The sequence below is a fragment of the Camelus ferus genome, chromosome 4 (genome assembly GCF_009834535.1).
Source record: "Camelus ferus isolate YT-003-E chromosome 4, BCGSAC_Cfer_1.0, whole genome shotgun sequence".
Taxonomy (NCBI): Eukaryota; Metazoa; Chordata; class Mammalia; order Artiodactyla; family Camelidae; genus Camelus; species Camelus ferus.
The window spans coordinates 30,558,750-30,580,100 of record NC_045699.1 but is presented as its reverse complement, the minus strand read 5'-3'; the positions used below and the strand labels follow the sequence as shown (position 1 = coordinate 30,580,100).

Genomic DNA, 21,351 nt, shown 5'->3' with positions numbered 1-21,351 from the left:
CTGGAAACTATTGACTGTATCTAAGCAGGAAATCACCTTCTTTTAGCCTTCAGTTTTGGAAGGCAATGGTTCTGGTAGCATGGAGGGCAGATGGTAAAGATAAGGAGCTGACTCAGGGACACCTGCTGGAAGGCTGTTGTCTTCGTCTGGGAGATGTGATGGCACGAACGAGGGTGGTGGGAGTGGAAGATGAAGAGGAGAGACACTTCATGGGCAGAGTGAACAGGGTTGATACGGTCTGGGGAAGCCCTCCCGGTCTCACTTGCTAGTCTGCCCGTGTGTCTAAGCCACAGAGAACAACAACACACCTGTAATGCCCGAGTGAGCCGAGAAGGCTCTGTGGAAAACGTCAAAGCCAGCCTGGCCCATGGACGCGGGGAGCAGGCAGTCCTCGAAGGAAGGCCCCACATTGCAGGAGCTGCTTGGTGGCACGGTTCTCTGAGAGTCAGGGTAGTGCGGGGGGCAGAGTGTCTGCAGCTGCCCATAAAATCCTGAAATGCAAGCACAGCCTTGAGCTACTGCAGGGCACAAGTTCCAAAGATCATTTCAACCCAGCAAGACCCTCACTCAGCCTGGCTTCCTATGACAAAATCCCTTTAACCCTAAGTCCACCTATAAAGCCTTCTGAGCAAGTCTCCATAATGCACTCTTTGAGCAGAAGCTCTTCTACCTTCAGGGAATTTCAAGTTTGCTGGTGATGACATTCTTTATTGCTTGCTCCAGTACCTGAAATGGAAGGGGTGCTCACCTTCCTAGACTCTCCAAACAGTCCTAAACACTGAAGATCTGACCTTTAGGGGACATTCCTACCCCCTGCCCTCCCACCAGGTTTTGAGTGCATCTTCCTTAACTTCCTGTATTCTATATCCTATTCCGTATTTCACATTTGGTAAAAAAAACCTGAAGAATACTCTTTTAACAATGCCTACCTTAAAAAAAAAAAAAAGCAACAAAGATTTATCCATTAGTCCTTCTAAGAGATACATCCATACATATTTATATCTTCCTCATTATTTTGAATAGGTACACAGTAGCCCATAGCTGGATATATTACAACTTACTTAACTATTATTACTGTTGATCTTTGCAGTAAATGGGAAAACTGTATGTGAATAAATCATATAATAAATATATGGGAAGATTTCTTAATATTTGAAAATAATCAACATTTGGCTAATCTTGTTTCATTTCTCGCTCTCAATTTTTTTCTTACTTAATGGAGTTTCTTCTTGTGGTCCTATGTGGTCCTTTTCTATGATCCTCCACACCGTCCATGATACCTTAATTTTTCATTCTTCTGTCTTGCCTCATGATAAATTTAAGTAATGGAGTATTTTCTTGAGTATATGTTTTTTTAAAAAAAGTAATGAAACTTTCATTCAATACTTTATTTCACAGTGTCTGTTTCCTCAACTCTAAAATATGGAAGTCACTATCTATTTCAGAGGGTGACTATGAACATTAAGCAAGTCATTGGAAGAGGAAGCCCATACATGGCATTTGAAAGCGCTTTATAAATGTCAGTTATTATTGATATCATGACTGTTTCTGGTGGAAAAAATGAGGGATTAGCAGAGGAAGTGCCCCAGGGTTCCTTCCACAAACATTACATGATGGAGAACACAAAACTAATTCATGGACTTTGAAGCCCTAGTCCTGTGTGCTTTCCTCCACTAGAACTGCTGCTTCTTACCCAAATCACCTATCAGCAGGTGGGGAAGGTGCTCTTTGGGTTCTTTTTAGCCCTCTTTAAGGAAAACTAAGGCGCAATGACACATCCAGCCTACTATGCTCACAGCTCTCTTCGTTTCTGACCAATACTCTCAAGGCAGCCCGTATAACTGCTCAGAGTCCCCTTGGCCAGGAGGCTTGTTCTATGGTGCTACGAACATCACCCTAGAATGTGTGCCGAACTGCTCATAAAGATACAGGCCAGCCCTCTAGGAGCTTAGAATTCAAGACAGAGGTGTGGATACAGATTTATGCACAGGGCACACTCGTAGTAGAAAACAAAATAATAATATCCATTATAAGCAACCAGTAGTATACCTTATATAGAATCAAGAGGAAAAATCCATATAAGGTTTGGGGGAAAGATTAAATGCACATTAGCAGTACTGACCAGGAAAATACATAAAGAAATTCCATGTCAAGGCAGGAGAAGAAAGAATGGAAAACTGCTGGCTCTTCTCTTTCCTAAGGCTTCTATGTGGACTCCATAGACAGATGGGCAAAGGATCCAAACAGACCACTCAAACACTCATATAATTATCAGCCAATATGGACAAATCGTCAGTCCTCTAGCCATCAAAGCAATACAAACCGAGACAATGACAAAATACTACATTCTACCTATCACATTAGCAAAGATTTCTGAAAGTCATTCTTGGTGCTGGAGTGAGGCTGGTGAAGAGGGCACAGTGTTGGAGACACTGCAAAAGAGTATAAGCCTCTGGAAAACAACCCGACAACCTGCGTCTAGAACCTAAATGTGTTCATATTTTGGACATGGGACTTTTACTTCCAAGAATGCTTCCTAAAAGTATATTCTGAAAAACAGAAGAAATTCTGCACAGAGGTAGACATCACAGAGCTAGTTGTTGTAACAGAAAACTGAAGAGTCAAAATAGCCAACCACAAGAGAATGGTGAAGCAAACAGTAATACACTTACATGATGGGAATACTAGGTAACCACTAAAATAATGTCTACAAGGAGTATTTAACATCATGGAAAAACCATTATTAAGGTTATAATGGGTTTTTTATAAAAGCAAGATACAAAATTGAATATGGAGACCGGGGTCGGCTATGGGGAATTCAATGTATAGGACAGATTGCAAGGCAACATATCTATAGTTGTCTTTGGGGGTGGTGGTTTGGCTTTGTATTTTTCTGAATTTTAATAGCGATGAAGAACAAGTACTCTGGAGCCAGACTTCCTGGGTTCAAATCCTAGCTCAACTACTTACCAACTGTGTAGCCCTGATGAATTACTTAGCCTCTGGGTGTTTCAGCTTTCTGCTTTGTAAAATGGAGTTAAAAGTAGTACCTACACCTCACTGAGTTATTATGAAGATTTAAATAGTTAATTAATTAAATATAATACATTTATATATTATATATTATGACTTGATTTAATTAATTATATAATTAATATTTATATGCTTTAATAATATAATTTATATAACTATGTTGCCAAATAAAAAAATTTAAAAGTAAAATTATTTCACAATAATGTAGTCAGTTCCTAGATCCTGCACTAATACACAGATCCTGATTTCTTCATTCATCCCAGTGCAGGCTCAAAACAGCAACACGTTTGAGTGGTCAGAAAGACCTGGGATGTTCACCTTCGTGGTTTGGGAGGTTCCTTGGACCCCTCTTGACTTTGGGTACCCAGTGGCCAGGCACACGTAATCACGGCATCCCCATCAGTAGGAAAATGTTACCATAAACCATCATGGTTGGTTTGTTAGAATGAAATGTCTCCTCACTGAGCAAAATAGACAATAATTGCTATTTATATTCCTATGACGCGCCACTCAAATCTGTCACCCATAAATACCCTGATAGCATTCCTCAGCGTAAAATTAACCTTCCAGGAAGAAAGACATTTTTCACTAAACTCCCACAACTCCCCAAATAGGGACATTAATCATTCAGGTATGTCAGGGACAGTGATAGAGACATTCACTGGCCTTTTGTGAAAACCAATTCATTCTCTCTTTCCTGTCTTCTCCCTGCTTTGAAGAGAGAGAGGAATTTCACATGGTTTCAATCTGCATTTGAATGTTGTGATGTATAAGAGTATAGATGGTTTGTGATGCAGTGAAATACACCGGGTGATGTTAAATAGTAAACCCAGTATTCTGGGCTCCATCTCCCAGTTTCCCCTGTCTGGATGAGTGAGAGGGCAGAGCAGACTGTAATTCCTGCCTGTGGGTGTCTTGGCTCACATGAGAAACAGTCGAGACCGGAATGGCTCCACAAGCATGTTTTATCACTCTCACAGCCAACTCAGGGAAAGAAAATCCTCCTTATGAAATCCCGTCCTCCATGAAGCCAGCTCCTAGAGATGCCAAATACACTGGTGTGGATGACTGTGGCCACTCAGATCAGCGGGCTTTAACGTACCCTCTTCCCACTGCTATTTCCATAAAACTAACAAAATTAAAAAAATTCCATTGGGGTCTTGCCACACACACAAACCCAGAGAAAGTCTAGCTCGTTTCTGATGAATGGCTCCTGTATTCCAGCTGTTGGATTTCATGGAGTAAATTTGGAAGGAACACTAGCTTTAGGACCCAAAGCAAAATGAGGCAAGATGTTAACACATTTCGTGGGCATAAAATATAAGAGGGATGGCAAAGTCGGCCAATCTGTCAGTCAGCCAGGCAATGATAGTTATCAAGTGCTGGTCAAGGTGCTTTTGGAGAGACCAAAGAGATGGAAGTTAAGATCGTGTCCTTGGGTATTGATAATGCAGTTGGAACAAGAACACATACACTTATAATAGCTTAAGAATGCACAAATAAGTTTATGTTAACAATAAATGTTAGCCATTACATTTAGTTAGCAAATCACCCCTTCCCCATTTTAGAAGTTATTTTACCTCCAAGAATGGAGGGGTTGGGGAGGAATTTGCCGCTCCTGAAGGTCAAGGAGAATCATTCCTCCTCTTGTCAATTTTGGCAAGTTTTTTCCTCTTCTCTAAAAACAAACTTGTTTTTCTAATTATAAAAATACTTGGAATTAAGTGTACCAATTAGAAAATATAGAATAGTATATGCAAAGAAAGGAAAAAAAAATTATCTTTATTTCCACAATTCTATATGAGCAGATGTATACACAACAAAACTAGAACATTATATACATTGATTTGCATCCTGTTTTCTCCCCTATTATCTATAGCTTTACATAGCACTACAACTCATTCTTAAAAATCCCTCCTCTTTACTTTGTCACATGGGGTCACTGATGGCTCTGTGGTGACTGGTTAGATCAGGAGAGCACTGTCACTCTTGTTGCTTAATGATAATAAAGCAGCCCCATGAAGCTGGGTGTGGACTGCCTTTCCAAAGTGGAAGGGGAGTGGAGGAAGTTAGAGGAGAAAGGAATCACATGACTAAATATGACAATGGAACAGTATTCTCCAGGGCAGCACCATCCAGTAGAACTCTGTGTGTTCATGGAAATGATCTATGTCTCACTGTCCAACACAGTAGCTGCGAGTGGTTACTGAGCACCTGAGATGTGGCTAGTATGACTGAGAAACTGACTTTTAAATTTTACTTTAGCTTTAATTAATTCAAATTTAAATGGCCACATATGGCTTGTGGCTACTGTACTGGACAGTACCCCTCCAGGGCAATCTGCATTCCCAGGTTTCACATACTTTGTTTCAGGAATGTTTCTGATTAAATTCATGGATTAAAAAAAACATATGACCCACCAAGAATTTAAATAAAAGCCAGATAATGATTTTTAGACTCCTGGCCTTCAAGATAGGAAGTCTACTAGACTCTATTACATTTATCTTTTCCTTACCAATTTACACTCTAGTCTTTGTGGAAGGAACTAGAGTATAAATACTTCAATATATAAATAATGGTCACTCAACTCACAACTCTCAGCAGGGCTGATGACCATTATTTTAAGCTAAACTTCCAGGGCATTTCCGCTTTCCTGCAGGAACCAGTTTCCCTTCTGGAAGTAAGAGATGGAAAAGGGAAGATGTCACCCACATTTCTTCCTGCGGACTGTGGGCCCAGTTCACTGTGCCTACTGGGAGTGGCCACAGCACAGGTGGGTCTCCAACTTCTCTAGCACTATGGTCAAGATGGAATAAAGTCCTACAGAGGCTCTGCCCAACTGCTACAGGAGGTAACTCATGGAGGGAGACGAATACCATCAGCTCCAACTTCGTCAAGGTGCTATGTCAGCAGCTGCCTACCTAGTGGGTTTGTTTATGTAGCAGATGGCTCTGCAAAACAAAATTCTTGTTCTCCTTTATGATGCAGCTGGGAACCACCACCGAACTCTGGGCACCAGGAAAAGTGCTGGATGGACAACATTCAGAAGCAGGACTGACCCTTCCCTGCAGTAGCCTCTTCCTGGACCATAATGACAATTTACAGATGCAGACAGCCCATGTGTGGAGCCCATCACAGGCATCAGGAAAGGCCCCCAGAACTAATTCCCCAACCAGAGTGTGGCCTGATCAGGCTGAGCAGGACCCTTTATGAGGCTCCTTGGAAACAACACTGCCAGTAATCGCTTCCCAAGATCCCTCATAATCTTCAGATGTGAAACCCTTCAACTCCTGTGTGGTCAGAGTATCATTCCAGGCATCCAGGCCAAACACTCTTGTTTTCAGATACTGGAATCCCAGGAGTCATCTGTTCCCTTGACCTTTCAGAAGAAACACTGGCTAAGTGTGTGCTTGCTTTTGCTATTGTGTTTTTCTAAAACGGGGGTGTTCATAGCGCCTACTTCACACAATAACTGCAACGATTAAAGAGGGTTAAGAGATGACCCATGCGAAGGGCTGAGCGTGTGCCTGGCACACAGCACTCCACAAATGTTACTCTTTATTTTTCTTCCCTGTTCTTCTAATAACACAAGCATTTCAACTTTTATGCTTTCATTCACTCAACAACTGTCAGTAACTAAGCACTCAGTCAAGTGCTGGAGACACAGTGGCGAATAAAACACACCCCATGCCTTTTGGAGTTTATGTTTTAGTGAGAAAAAAAGATAAACCTATAAATGAGAAACCAAATGATACAATTTAATATTGTACGTGATGGCAAAATGGAAATTTCCTTTACAGGATGTATAGAGATGCAACACTTTACCCCAGAATGCATTCAAAGTAGGAAGAGGAAAAAGCAACAAATAAGAAAGAAGTCTGGGTTTTTAAAGCTTTTTAAAAAGAGCAGTGGCTGTAGTTCCTTTTGTCTGGCCCCATCTGCTGATGGTAGACGTAATTAGGAGGCTATCCCACAGCTCACTGAGGACCGGCCCTGGCTGAGTGGTTTTTCTGCCAGTGGTGCCAATCAGTGGGGGCCTGGGTAGGAGAATAGGCAGCCATGAGTGGCAGAGGCAGAGCTGGCAGTGCCTCAGTTTTTTTGGGGTACAGGTGTTTGCTAGCCAAGTGGAAGGAAGGATGTATATTTATGAACTTAATGACTCTAATCATTTTTCTGCAGAGACTATAATTTTGTGGGTTACTGTAGGAAGGGTAGAGCTTTTGGCCTCACTCACATGACTGCTGCACATGCAGGGGCATGAATGAGCCCAAGTGATGAGCAAGAGGGCTCAAGTCAAGAGAGTTCCAGGGACAAGGACACAGAAAGAAGATGCACGACCCAACTCCCTTTGGCTTCCCTAATGTCTTCCTAACTCTCGTATGGCCCTCTGTGCATTCCCTCCTACTCTCTGGGGACCCTTGAGCTGCCCCCTTTGAATACCTTCTGTAATCCATAATATAAGCCACTGAACAGAAAGAGACAAAATAGGGAATTCTCTGGTAAAGCTCTTAAAGGCCATGAGACTATGACCTTTGGTGTCATATCTCAGCTTGATTTCATACACTCCCGACTTTACTCAGACAATGGCCCAGGGAATCACATACTAACTGCTCACATGGTAACTTAGTATTAGAAATCTTTTAAGATTCTTTCACGGGCGGCCTCTGATATACCTGTCTTGTAAGTAGGTGATTCAAACAAATATTCTAATTTTATGGACAAAGAGATGGAAGCAGAGGAGCCGTTGAATCCCTTGCCTTTATAACCAATACTTGGTTTATATGAAACTGTGCAAATAAGAGAAAAGTGAAAAATTCATATAATCATTTTAATATTTAAAAAACATCCAGATATTTGGAATTATCTATGGATCTAGCCTTTACCTTAAAACAAATGAGCAGCAGAGCTAAAATAGTCACCACATAATCTTCCACTAAGCCCAGCACTTTCTCATTTGTGGTCCTTTTGCTTAGGCTTTTTGGTAGACATTTTGGTTAGTGTTACACCTACACTTCAGACAATTATGTCAGAAGGAAGGAAAGAAACTAGTATTTATTTGCTCGGAGATGAGCATTGTCCTAGATATTTTATACGGAAAATCTTCATTCTTGAAACAATTTTTTTAAAAATTGAAGTATATAATTGATTTATAATTTGTGTTAGTTTCAGGTATACAGCAAAGTGATTCAGATATATATATATATATATATATATATATATATATATATATATATATATATATATATATATATATTTCAGATTATTTTCCATTATAGGTTATTACAAGATATTGAATAGAGTTCCCTGTGCCACAGAGTAAATCCTTGCTGCTAATCTGTTTCATGTATAGTAGTTTCTATCTGTTAATCCCATACTCCTAATTTATCCTCTCTTTCCCCTTGAAACTATAAGTTTGTCTTCTATGTCTGTGAGTCTGTTTTTGTTTTGTATATAAATTCACCTGTATTATTTTTTCAGATTCCAATATAAGTGATACCATATAATGTTTTTCTCTGTCTGACTTAGCTCACTAAGCATAACATTCTCTAGGTCCATCCATGTTGCTACAAAGGGTAATATTTCATTCTTCTTTACTTAAAACAAATTTTGAGTTAAGTAGTATTGTCCCCTGTTTGTAGACAAGGAAAAGTTCAAATAACTTACCCAAATCCTCACAGCTACCAAGTTTCAGAACTAGGACTCAAATTCTGATCTGTTTGGTGATACAGTTCATACAAACAGCAGCTTAAGCTCATGAACCAATCAATTTAAACAAAATCTTTTCATTTTTGTTGAAGTCCCTCACTGTCAGATCACAGGCAGAATTACTCATGCTGGATCAACATTTCATAAAGTACAAAAATTTACCTTAGGGAGAAAAGCGTTGAATTAATTAACAAAATGATGAGATTACCTAAATACTGAAAAATTCAAAAAACTCTCAAGAGTAGAAATAGACATTTCAGAAATTTCTTTTGGCCAATTTTCTGATTTGTTCACTATTTTATTTTTATCCATTGCATATAAAACTTGGATCTGGGTTCAAATCAGAAATTTCTTTTGGCCAATTTTCTGATTTGTTCACTATTTTATTTTTATCCATTGCATATAAAACTTGGATCTGGGTTCAAATCCTGGATAACTTATTCATCAACTGTGTGTCTTTGGATGAATTATTTTCCTTCTTGAGCCTCATTTTCTTTTAAAATAGTACCTATTTTCTATGGTTGGAGACAGCATTATACATGAAAGTGTTTATAAAAGCATCTAGTGCATTCCCTGGCATGTTACAGACCCTTGGTAAATAACAGCAATTATTATTATTATCATGAAATGAGCTTGGGTATTTATAGATTCTGCATAATGCACAAGCAATTCTTGAGCAATTTTTCTCTCATCACCCACCACCCTTAGGTTAAAATGATCCTGCTCTTAAAAGTGAAATGTCTACAGTTTGGTTGCCATTTTTTTCCTTGGCTCCTGGTCTTGGCCAACAACCTCAGCCAGGTCTTCATCCAGTTAGAACTCTACTAAGCTTCCTCTCTGGAAGTGGTGGAGAAATTGACTCTTCATTTTAATACGGAGTCTATAAATGGGGGAGCTACAGGAACAGCTCACAGACTGTGTTAGGAAGACAGATTTTTCTTCATGCTGAGAACTGAACCAGCTTGCAAAGCACTCGAGCTATTTAAGACTGACATTTAAGCAACTACTGTACTAAGAAAGAGGAAAATAATGGAAATAATAACCCTTTAAATTCCATTTGGGCACATTTCTATTGAAGGAATCAGGTTACAGTGGTTGGAAAGCGGATCACTGGAGCAACCGCCTGGTCCCCTTGCCCTTGGTCAGATGGGCTGCAGCATGAGGGCTGCAAGTTAAAGTCCACCTGGTTCCAAGAAATGGGACCACTTTGACCTATAACTTCTACCACAGAGAGGTGCCCTCTGAACACTCTGGGTGCTCTCCTCTGCTGATGCCCCTCACAGCACCTCACCTGGTCTGCAAGAACCTGCTAACAGTATTTATTACTGTGAGCCACGTTCCTCCCCTCAGAGCTGAATACTCATGTCCGGGGGTGGGGTAGGGGAAGAGGGAGACAGTCTGCTACAGATGTCTGCAAAGGTTCAAGTAAGGGGATGGGAGTGGGCAGAGCATGTTGCCAAAAGGGACAAAAAGGAAACGGGAGAAAGCAGAGCGAGAAGGAAGGCGTGTGTAAAACACTCTTGGTGCAAAGATGTAATCGATTTTCATTTAAATAACTTCAACCCACCCAAAATCCTAATGCGTGGTGGCCTATGGCTTCCAGATTCTCAAAATGATAAGCTGCCAAAGTAAACTAATTGCAATGTGTCTCAGTAATTGCCATGTGTGGGTATATACAGTTATAGTAAAATGGTTCCGTGAATCCCGACGGTGATAAAGCACATTTGGCAATTACATAAAATAGAGACTCCCAAAACCAGAAAATCTGAAGATTCTTAAGAAGGATATGAAAGCAGGCTTTGCCACTAGTTGGCTGTACGTCCTTAAGGAAACCATAGCCTCTCTGAGCCGATGAGTCTCTATTTATAAATGGGAACAATAATACTACGTGGCAGCATAATTCTCACAGTAGGGGAAGAAACATGGGGAACAAATGGAAAGGGATTCAGTGCCCAGTTGCCCACAATTTGCCACCCACACTCTATCACCTGTCCGTGACCCCAAAATCCTGGATATAAATAAAGCCAAGAATGCAGGATGGAGAATCTGGACATTCTGGGTCTGATGGCCATGTGAAGTAAGCACTTTGGCCACTGGTCAAGAGTGATAAGAATGAGTTGGGAATTTCTCTATTGAGAGGGGGGCCACTATGTTGCTACTAGGTGGCTGCAAGGATCAAGTGAATTCTAAGTGTGGAAATATTCTGCAAACAGTAAAATGCACTGAAAATTCTAGCCCTCTACTGTCTCATAAGCCTGGTGTTATTTACCATCCTACCTTCTCTGAGTACAAAGGTAAATCTGCCCATGGTTGTGTGCAGCTCTGCTCCATGAAGCTCACAAGCAACTCTGTGACTCAAGGGTACTTGGGCCTAAAGCAGAACAAGGAAAGCATGGCAAAGAATGAAGAGTTAATTCTGTCTGCCCTTGCCCTTCCAAGCAAGCTTTGCTGTAAGAAAGGTCTGGCAGAGAAGAGGATTCCGGATGGAAATTAAAAGGGACATTAACATGAAGTGCTGTGGCTTCCCCTGAGGTCCCTGAAAGCCATCCTGGTTCTCTACAGCTCTGAGGTCGTGCTGCAGTTATAGGAGTTCCCCAGGAGGTAAAGGAAGAAGGCAGCTGGAAAGTATTCCCTCCCTCAGCCACCAGCCAGTTGCTTCCTTTGGATTATGTCTGATAGGGGAACCACAGCGAGGGGGCTCTGAGTCCTACACTTAGGGTCTAGGCCAGTGATTCTTACAGTGGGAGTCACAGCACCGGCCCACCTCAGCTCCACAGCAGACTCAGTGAATCAGAACCTCTGGGTGAAGGGCCTGAGAATGTTCATGCTAACTGGCTGTTTCCTATACTGAAGACTGAGAAGCCCTAAGAACATCTTTAGATGATCTTCAGTCTTTTAAACATTTCTCTAAAGAAATACCAATAGGAAAAAACAGAGCAGCTCTGATTTCATTTGAAATGGGGAGGAGGGCTCTTCCAATGGGCATCTCTTCCCCCTAAGCTGACCCCAAGCCCTTCCTGTCAGACTCCAGGGGCTCTTGGGGATAAAGTGATGATGAGTGTCCTAAAGTGACTTTGGATTACAGATATGGATCAAGACGGCCTTCCTCCCCACCCCGCTGCCTTCTCTCACATGTAAGCTCTTGGTCAAGGTGAAATCATGGGGCCTCATTTCAGTGACTCAGAAGTTTTGGTCTTACTGTTGGCCGCACACCGATCTTGTGGCCTAGACTTCTGCCAGCTAACTGTAACCAAACTCCCACATTATATCCGCTCCACCACCTAGGTGACTTCTTGCTTCTCCAAGTCCAAGGCTGTGATTATACAATTTTCCACACTCTCATCTAGGAGTGGGCCTCATCTCACACTTGCAAGAATGGCTGATTTCTCCCGCTGAACCTCTGCCTCACAGCTAAGTCCCTGTTACACACCATTAAGCCTCCCCAAAATTTGCTGTCCAGACTATTATGGTGAGATGAAATCTGGGCTTGAAGTAAAAGAAATCTATATAAGTGAGTTTGAGAAAGCAGAGTGGACTCTGCATTTGTAAAGCCTGAAGAATGGCACTGGGTCCCCAAATTCCTATCACTTGCTTCCATCTGGCCACAGGGAAACTTGCTTTTTGATCTTGTCAGACCTTGTGGGCACCGACTACTAATCTGGACAACTCAATTTATGATCTGCCATCCGCTGCTCCCCACCCCAGCCAGGCAGACTTCCTCCCACTGCCACCTGGGGGTTGCACCCTAACAAGTGTGTCTAGTCCACCGGGTCCTTCCTTTCCTGCTAATTTCATCCCACTGTACAACACAAGGTCTTGATTTTTAAGAATGTATTAGGCATCTAAAAATGTGCCAAGTGCTATAGAGAACAAATAGAGGACAGGATTCCTTGCCTATATATGGACCAGGAGGAGTATTCTCTCATGGTTGAGTTCAAAGGCTTTGCTTGCCAAGAATCTAAACTTAGGACACACAGGGGCTTTTGTCTATTTTTCTCTACTGACGTAGCTTTGGCACCCCAAACAGGACCTGGCACAGATGAATATTTGAGAATGAATACATGGATGAGTGAATGACATCCACAGGTACAGCCTTTGGTGAAGAAACTGATGGTAAGAGCGACTACAACTGAGCTCAAAGATTGTGATCTATGAGCCTTGTACACAGTAGCCTATCAGATGTTTCAGAAGAATAGTGACTTCCCTTTCTAATACTGAAATTTTCTTTAAGAGGAGGAAGAAACAAAGATGATGGAAATACAATTGACCCTGTCTCCAGGTGACCTGGAGAGTTTTGCTGCTCCAAGCCACCCTTTTCTGTTGCATTTCAGGAGGCCACTGAACCTAAAGAGAAAAAAGAGTGGGCAGGAGAATTAAGTGACACAAGTCATCCACAGAACACTTTGCACTCTTTTAAGAAACCATCCCAAGGTCAAGGAACTTAATCAACTAACCTGAGCTTCATCTTTGTAAGGGACAGAAATATATTTCTTACTCTCCTCACAAAGTTATTCTGAGGATTCAGGTATTTATCCAACAGATATTTTATTGAGCAGTTTCTTTATAGTTACCAGGCACTGATAACAATTTAGTACCTAGGAGTAATTTATGAAACATGTATTGCAATATAAAGGTAGGTACTATCACTGCCCTCAATGGTATTGATTTAAAATGCTGCATCAGCCCAGATCCACAGACACAAAAGACGCTGGGGTAAATACTTGGCTAATTCAGATCTCTTGAATCATTTCACCATACTGATGACAGAATTTAAGAACTTGAAGTAAAGGTTTTGCTTTGGGTGTGTGATATGAGATTGGGTTTGTGGAGGAATGTAGGAGGTGGGGCAGCTGGTCATTGCATCTAAATGATCTGGAAAAAATGCCTGAATTTTTTTTACTTCAATAGACTCACATCTTTAAGATCTAGTTCTCAAAGACCTTGCAAAAGAATGAAATGGAGAGTTTAGTCAGAACAATCTGGTTAGAGACGAACATTTTCTGTAATGAGAAAGAGCACTCAGAGTTTTAAGTACACCATCTAGAAATTCTAAGGGAACTAGGATAGTTTTGCTACATGGGCTAAGCCCAGACGATCTAAATGGGCACAGATCAAGCCAGTTCTATTGTTTTATTGTTGTTGTTCTGTTTTATGAACACAGTGGTCTTGTTACCAGCAACACAGATGTTCCTGATAACGTATGGGGTTTCCTCCCTTTAAGGAAACTCCAACCAAAGCTATTCACATTTTTTCTTCTAAACCATCAGTTGCTTATCATATTTACAAGGAAAATGCCAACTAAAAATACAAAAATTACAAGACACAGATTGTCATTAATATGTTCAGATCTGAAGAGTTGAAGTGAGCAGCCCCTAAAATAGAGTTATAAGAAAATATTTAACTTGATTTTAAGAGCTCTATTCACTAGAGGCTAAACTTCATGAGTTTCAGATACAAGACAAAACATTTGCTTCTGGAAAAAATGTCACTGCTTCCCCCAAAGAATGAAAAAGCACTAAATCTGAAATAATGTTCATTAAACACTTTTCTATGGAAGTTTCAAAGTTAACTGACTGAGAAGTCACAGTAGTCAAGAAACCAGAAATTTCCTGGATATTTCCTTTCTCCTCACTACAATTTGAGTTCCAATTAAGAAAACAAACTGTCACACTGCCAGTGACACAACTTGCCTGGCAGGTGAAAGAGCAAACAAACTACTTAATAAATCATAGAAACACCCAAGTAGCAGCTCCTGTTACTTAATCCCCATTATAACTAAATTACCTTCAGAGCTCAACAAAAACAGGAAAAACTGGTCAATCACATCACTAACCAAGGGAAAAATCAAGACAATTCTGCTGTACAAATTGGCAAGAATTAAAATGGTTGACGACATCTAGGGCGGGAAAATGGGCACTCTAAGGCACTGCTGGTCAGAGTCTAAATTGGTATAGACTTCGTAGATGACATTACCTGTCCATCTTTAAAATGTGCACAGCCGTCAGTCCAGCAATTTCTCTTTCAGAAGTATTTCCTAAAAGAAGTATGTAAAGATACATACATAGACGTGTGTGTGTCAGAGTGCTTGTGTAAACACACATATATACATAAAGAGATATGATACAGCATTGCTAATAAAAGCAAAAAATGAAAAAAACCCCAAATGTCTTTCAACAGTGGAATGACTAAAAAATGATGACTTTCTGTAAGTACTATATAATTTTTTTTAAAAAGGAGTTGATCTATATGTGTTGACCTAGAAAGCAAAAGCATATATTTTAAGTTTAAAAAAAACTAAGTCATAAAATAAAATGCAGAATATGAGTCCATTTTTATAATAGGGCACATGTATATGTACGTCCCTATATACATATATATATTTCATTTTCCACAGCATTTAAAAAGGTCTGAAAGAATACTCAGTAACCTTGATAGTCATTACCTTTGGGCAGGGAAACTAAGATGAGTATAGGCTGGAAAGCAGTTTAAACTCTTTATAAATGGCTTACGTACCCTAAGCACCTTTAAAAAAAGGAACAGGTAAATCTTTTCTTTTCTAATTTAAAAAGTCAGTAAGAGTTAAAGACTACATTTAAGGAACGTGTGCTAAGAGTCCAGTAACCCTGGTTTGTTGATTTAGTAATCAGGCTTCCAAACAGTGTCCCCCAGCACACATGCGCCTGAGCAAATGCAGCACATGAGACAATGAACACGTGCGCACACGCCCCTGCGCGGTCACAGCACTGGGGCCAATCAGAGAGTGAGCGCTTCCTTCCCCACAGGGACCGTGGCAGCACATTCACTGGTTAAGAGCGCAGACCCAGTTGTCACATGGTCCTGGGTGTAGTTTCCAGATCCACCATTTCAAGATTAAGAAATCGTGGGCAAGTTACTTAATGTTTTGGTGATTCGGATTTGTCATCTGATGGGAATAAACAATGCTTTCTTTATAGGGTTGTTTTGAGAACTAATGAGAAAGGGCACTGTAAGCATTCACCATACTGCCTGACACAGGAAAAAAAAAAAAAAGAAAGGCAAACATTTTCAGCAATTAGTATGCAAATACACAAGGCAAGCGGTTGGTGGGAAATCTCTTTGTCTCCTGAATCATAGTAGCTGTATTGCCAGCAGAATTTGAGCCCTGTAAGGAACCTCATTTTTAATGGTTCTACACTTAACCTTCACACAAAAATAATTCCCATGTAACTAAAAGCTTCCATAGTACTGTAACTACAGGCACCATCATGAAGGAGAATAAGTGTGGGCTTTGGGGTCAGACTGTCTTTATAAAACCAGCTCTGATCCTCACTAGGTATGTGACTTGGGGCAAGGTGCTTCATCTCTCAATCTCACCTGGGAGACTAGGGTACTTTAACATTTTTATTAATGTTACTGTGAGTATCCAGTGGAACCAGAATCTGGTAGATCAATAGAAAAATAACAACAACAATAATAACAATAGCTCTAAGTAACTGAGCATTACTGCAGGCTTGGCGTCTTCTCTCATTCTCATACCAATTCTGAAAGAGAGGTATCACTATTCTCTTATTATATATGGAATTTAAAACCAAAACAAAATGAAAGCACACTTATAGATACAGAGAACAAATGCGTGGTTTGCAAAGGGGAGGGTGGTCGGTGAAACAGGTGAAGGGGATTAAGAGATACAAACCTCCAGTCGTACAAAAAGTCGCAAGGATGTAATATACAGCATAAGGAATATGGTCAGTAATACTGTAAAAACTTTGGGGACAGATGGTTACTAGACTTGTGGTGATCATTTTATAATGCATGCAAATGTCAAACCACTGTGTGGTACACCTGAAACTAACATAATACTGTACACTGACTACACTTAATAAAAATAAGAGTCAGGAAACTGAGGTTCAGGACATTGCATGACTTGCTCATAAGATGCCAATTCAGATCTGCCTGACCCCGAAGTCTATTTATCTACTTTTTTCTACAGCTCATTGTTTCTCTTCCTGTATCACCCTGGACAAGTCGCGATTTCCTCTTTTGGTAATCTCGTCTTCTGAGATAAAATGACCTAATTATGAGGTACATAAGCTAGTGGCTATGAACGTTTAGAAAACGGAAAAGTTCTTTCGAAAACAAAGGACTTGCCCCTACGTGCCCTGGGAATGCCTCAAAATACCTCTCCCATAGGGCTGCCACTGCTCAGAATTTCACTCGTAGTGGACGCTCAGTGCCAGGTGTGTAAATACCCCTAAGGAGGAGTACTGTATTAAATTTACCTTCATGTTTAAGTGAGTCATGACAGTGTCCTATTTCCTCTAGAGAGCGGTCTCAGGCAACTGGTAAGCACTAGATAGCTAAAGAGAGGCACAGGAAAATAGAAGGAAGTGCCCAGAGAAAAGAGGAGCGTTGAAAACTTGACTCTAAGTCGCAATTTTGCCAAGGGCTGGCTCCATCGATCAGTTTAAGAAGCCATGAGCAAAAATCCCTGTCCTCCTCCCCTTTTTATTCATTCATATTTATTCAATAAACTTTTGTTAAGCATTATCACGTGACAAACATTGTGAGAAGATACAGTTCCTGTCTCAAGGAAACTTAGAATTTAGTGATGTAGCTCATTCTGTCATCTTAATATCCTTACAGATAGATGGGTTTAATCTGTGAGTGTGTGTGCATGTGTGCAGATGCTTAATTACATGTATAATTATTCACAGTTCAGCTTTCCATAATCAATCAAACAGCTCTTGTGACTGATGACCATCTAACACCCCTCCCACAAAACTCAACAAGCTGAAATTTTGACTAGACCCATACATACACTTAAATTTAACTTTCTTTTTGTAGAATTAGCACACTGTCAGAATTTACCAAGTACTAGTTATGTAAAATTGCTCTCGGGATAATTTTGTAGTAATTAAATACATAAGAGTAAGAATTTCCCTGGTCCTAATCATCATTCCCTAGTACTATACGAGCATTAATAACATCCCGGGTGATTCCAAAAATACATCCTGATGATGACTGCTGATGATAACATCAGCTAATAACATCAGAGTAACATGCAGTACAATCACTGACTCCTCCTTGTGGATACGTCATAACTTCCTCAGTGAAGACTGTTACACTGCTGATGTGCACTCAACCTCATTTGTCTTCCTGAGATTTCAAGGGGAAGTTGTGACACATGCTGAAATTCTAAGCAAGACAATTTCCAGACTTACTGCCTAGTTATTTCACAACCTCACTTATGCAGATGTGACTAAATTTCCTGTTGGGGGGAGTATGTTTATTGTCTCTACAATTTGCCTTTAAAAAAATAACCTTTAAACATTTAACACTATAAGCCCCCAGAAATGAGATCAGTTATGGCTGTAGCCCGTAAGACTCTTCTGAAAAAGGACCATTGCACAATCACTGTTAAGTAAACAGCCAACACAGAGGAAGAAGTTAAACTGGTACCTGCCACTTCATTCTATTTAAATATCAATGCTCTGAGGTTTCTTCAGTTTGAAAGATGATTTGGTTGTTCAGTAGGACAAGCCATTTACAATGTGTTTTGTTCTTGGAGACCTGTTGGTGTCTGGAAATCTTTTGTTTTCAGATGCAGTCAATCCGAACTGGACTGACAAGCTTATTGCTCCACACTGAGGTGGGAAAATGCCACTATTGTCTGGGAGTGACTGGCTTGCTTCTTTAGGGCCTGCAGGCAGGGCACACTAAATCATGAGAAAGACAGCTTATGAACCACAGGAGCCAGGACCAACAGGGAAGGCTCCCACTCCCTGCTGCTGCTGCTGCCCTGATATCAATGGCCCAGGCTGGGGAGACAGCTTCATGGTGATTTCCTAATGAAATCTAACGACTGGATCATGGAGAATGGAAATCTTTTTGCTGGCTACTCACAACCCCGGACAGAAAATAAGAGCAAGCAGCGGAAAGTAGAGAAACCTAAGAGAACTGGGGGGAATGGGCATAAAACGGGGCAGAATACTCAGAAATAGGCCTTTATGGTCTACCACTGATTTCCAACAAGCAATCAGTGTGAATGGATCTGCAAGATAGTTCCATTTCACAGATTAGAAAACTGTTCCAGAGAATGTTTGGCAGACCCTGTGGTGTGTTTATCCAACAAACATTATTACAAAACCTCAGTTTTGTTAAGCATGGCAATGCACTAAAATATCTGTCTTCCATATGATCCAGCAATCCCACTTCTGGGTATATATCTGGAGGGAACTCTAATACGAAAAGATACATACACCCCAGTGTTCATAGCAGCACTATATACAATAGCCAAGACATGGAAGCAACCCAAATGTCCATTGACAGATGACTGGATAAAGAAGTTGTGGTATATTTATACAATGGAATACTACTCAGCCATGAAAAAGAACAATGCCATTTGCATCAACATGGATGGACCTAGAGATCGTCATTCTAAGTGAAGTAATCCAGAAATAGAAAGAATACCATATGATATCACTCATATGTGGAATCTAAAAAAAAAAAGAAAACAAAAGGACACTGTGAACTCATCTTCAAAACAGAAACAGACTCGCAGACAGTAAACAATCTTATGGTTACCACAGAAACAGGGTGGGAAGGGATACATATGGGGGTTTGACATTTGTAAATGTTAGCCACTATATATAAAAATGGATTTTTAAAAAAATGTGGATGAAGAATATTGTCTGCCCAATAGGTAAGCTAAGGATGTTGGGGTAATCAAGCCATCAGCTTCCACAACTACCCACAATGGTGCACCCTGAGGGGATCCAGGATGGAGAAGAACAGGATACTGATCCTAGATAGTTATGGTGCATATTAAAGGAATCATTTCAGTAAGTCCGGATTTTGCATCTTCCCAGAGAAAAGCACTAAATTCATTAGCTTGAGATGTCTAGTTGTCTTAAATTAATAGTAATCTTTTGATGTTCTGACTACCTGGGGTTTTCTGTTTTGTTTTGTTTTGGTTTTTTTTGTTTTTTTGTTTTTTTTTGCAAAAACTCCTATATATCCTGGCTCCTCCCTTAGGACTTCTTCAGACAGTCCATCACAGCTACCTGACAGGCCTTCTCCTGGGCTTAAGTCCCCAGAAAGTCCACCCAATAAAACAGTTCTCACCTTTCAAGTTGTGCATTATTCTTTTTTCAGTCTACAGATACAATGTTCCTACCTCTCCCATTTCATTCTCTACACAGTGCTCTAGCTGACTTTCCTAAAATACCAGCTGGCTTCTTCACTTGGTAGCATTACACGTAGCATGGCCCCAAATCCCTTTAGGAGCTGGCCTGGCTGGTTCCTCAGCCTCCTCTCCCTCTGCCCCACTCCACTGCTTAACCTGGGTATCCCAGCCACACACAAACTGCCTCTGGCTCTTCTCTCCAGATACACCCCATGCTGTCAGTTGTGTTCTTGCCTGTGCACTTTGCTTCTGTCTGCCTGGAATGCATCTCCCCACTTGCATTATCCAATCAACTATTTATCTTCAGAACCTCATTCACGAGTCATTTCTACGACCCTTTCCCTGACACCATCCTCTGAATAAAGTGGCCTCTGGGTACTGATTAGATGATGTTCATGTTTGCCTGGCAAAAGTGGGTGACCAGTAAACACTTGGTGAATTGAACTTGGCCTCTCTTTGATGGGTACAGAAGCAGGACGATTGTGAAAATACTGTTCTAGGAATTCCCATGGCATTCTAACAGCCTGGAGTGAATAGGGCATTTAAAAAGAAATCATCCATTAGTACCACAACAAAATGTACAAATATCAACTCTCAGGCAACTAATCCAAGCAAAATTCTGAAGCTTGCCTGGACAAGAGAATGGTCCTAAAGAGAAAGAAAAGACTGGGGAATAAGCTTACATGATTGGAATGAGTTGTCCTTATGTTTACACCTAAAATAAAAGACTAAAAGGTACTAAGAAGTTGCCTTGGAGATGCTCCCCAAACAGAGACCTGTAAATGCTATCAGCATTCAAACATTAAAAGAAATGACACCTTATCCACCTTACTAATGAAGGCAGTGTGAATGGATGGAGTGGATGCAGAATCAACAAAACTGAGCTCTGGTCCTGGGTCACCTGCTAGTTAAGAGAAGTTGAAAAGCAGTGTTATTAATCTTTTCAAAGTATGCCTTTTACAAAATACCTCTTAATAAATATATACATAAAGCACACAACATCTAAGCTCTGTATCAATTAGTAAGGCATGAACGATACCCAATGGACCTCATTTTCTCTTTATCTGTAAGACCAAAGACCCTCTGAATACCAGTCTTTCATGGCTCCATGTGATGCAGCAGCATCTACATACAAGTGTATATTCCATGGAAAGATATAAATGCATATTTATTTTGATGTGCCTTGGATGTAGAAACAGGTAGATTAAGAATGTGGCTTGGAAATGTAGACTTCTTGTTAAAGATGCCCGTATCTTTTACCAAGGCAGCAATGCCTGTACACTTTATATTCTTCTATGTCTCAGTTCCCATCTCTAAAAATACAGTGATGACATTTTCCTCTGACCTCTACCTACCGCAGGGAGCATAGAGAGGATGGGGGTGATGATGCTCATTAAAGCCATGAACTTCTTGAAAGAAAGAACAAACATTCACCGTAGCTACGTGAT

General features: G+C 40.6%; 1 protein-coding gene across 6 annotated transcripts in view; it reads right to left on the bottom strand.

Annotated features, from left to right (window-relative positions):
• GLIS3 (GLIS family zinc finger 3) overlaps positions 1-21,351 on the bottom strand; it is a 499,691-nt gene that overhangs the window by 4,801 nt on the left and 473,539 nt on the right. For all 6 annotated transcript variants that reach the window (XM_032477747.1, XM_032477748.1, XM_032477749.1 and 3 more), the window contains one exon: positions 309-491. In XM_032477747.1, coding sequence (XP_032333638.1) covers positions 309-491 — 183 coding nt within the window. The remainder of the gene's footprint in view (positions 1-308; positions 492-21,351) is intronic.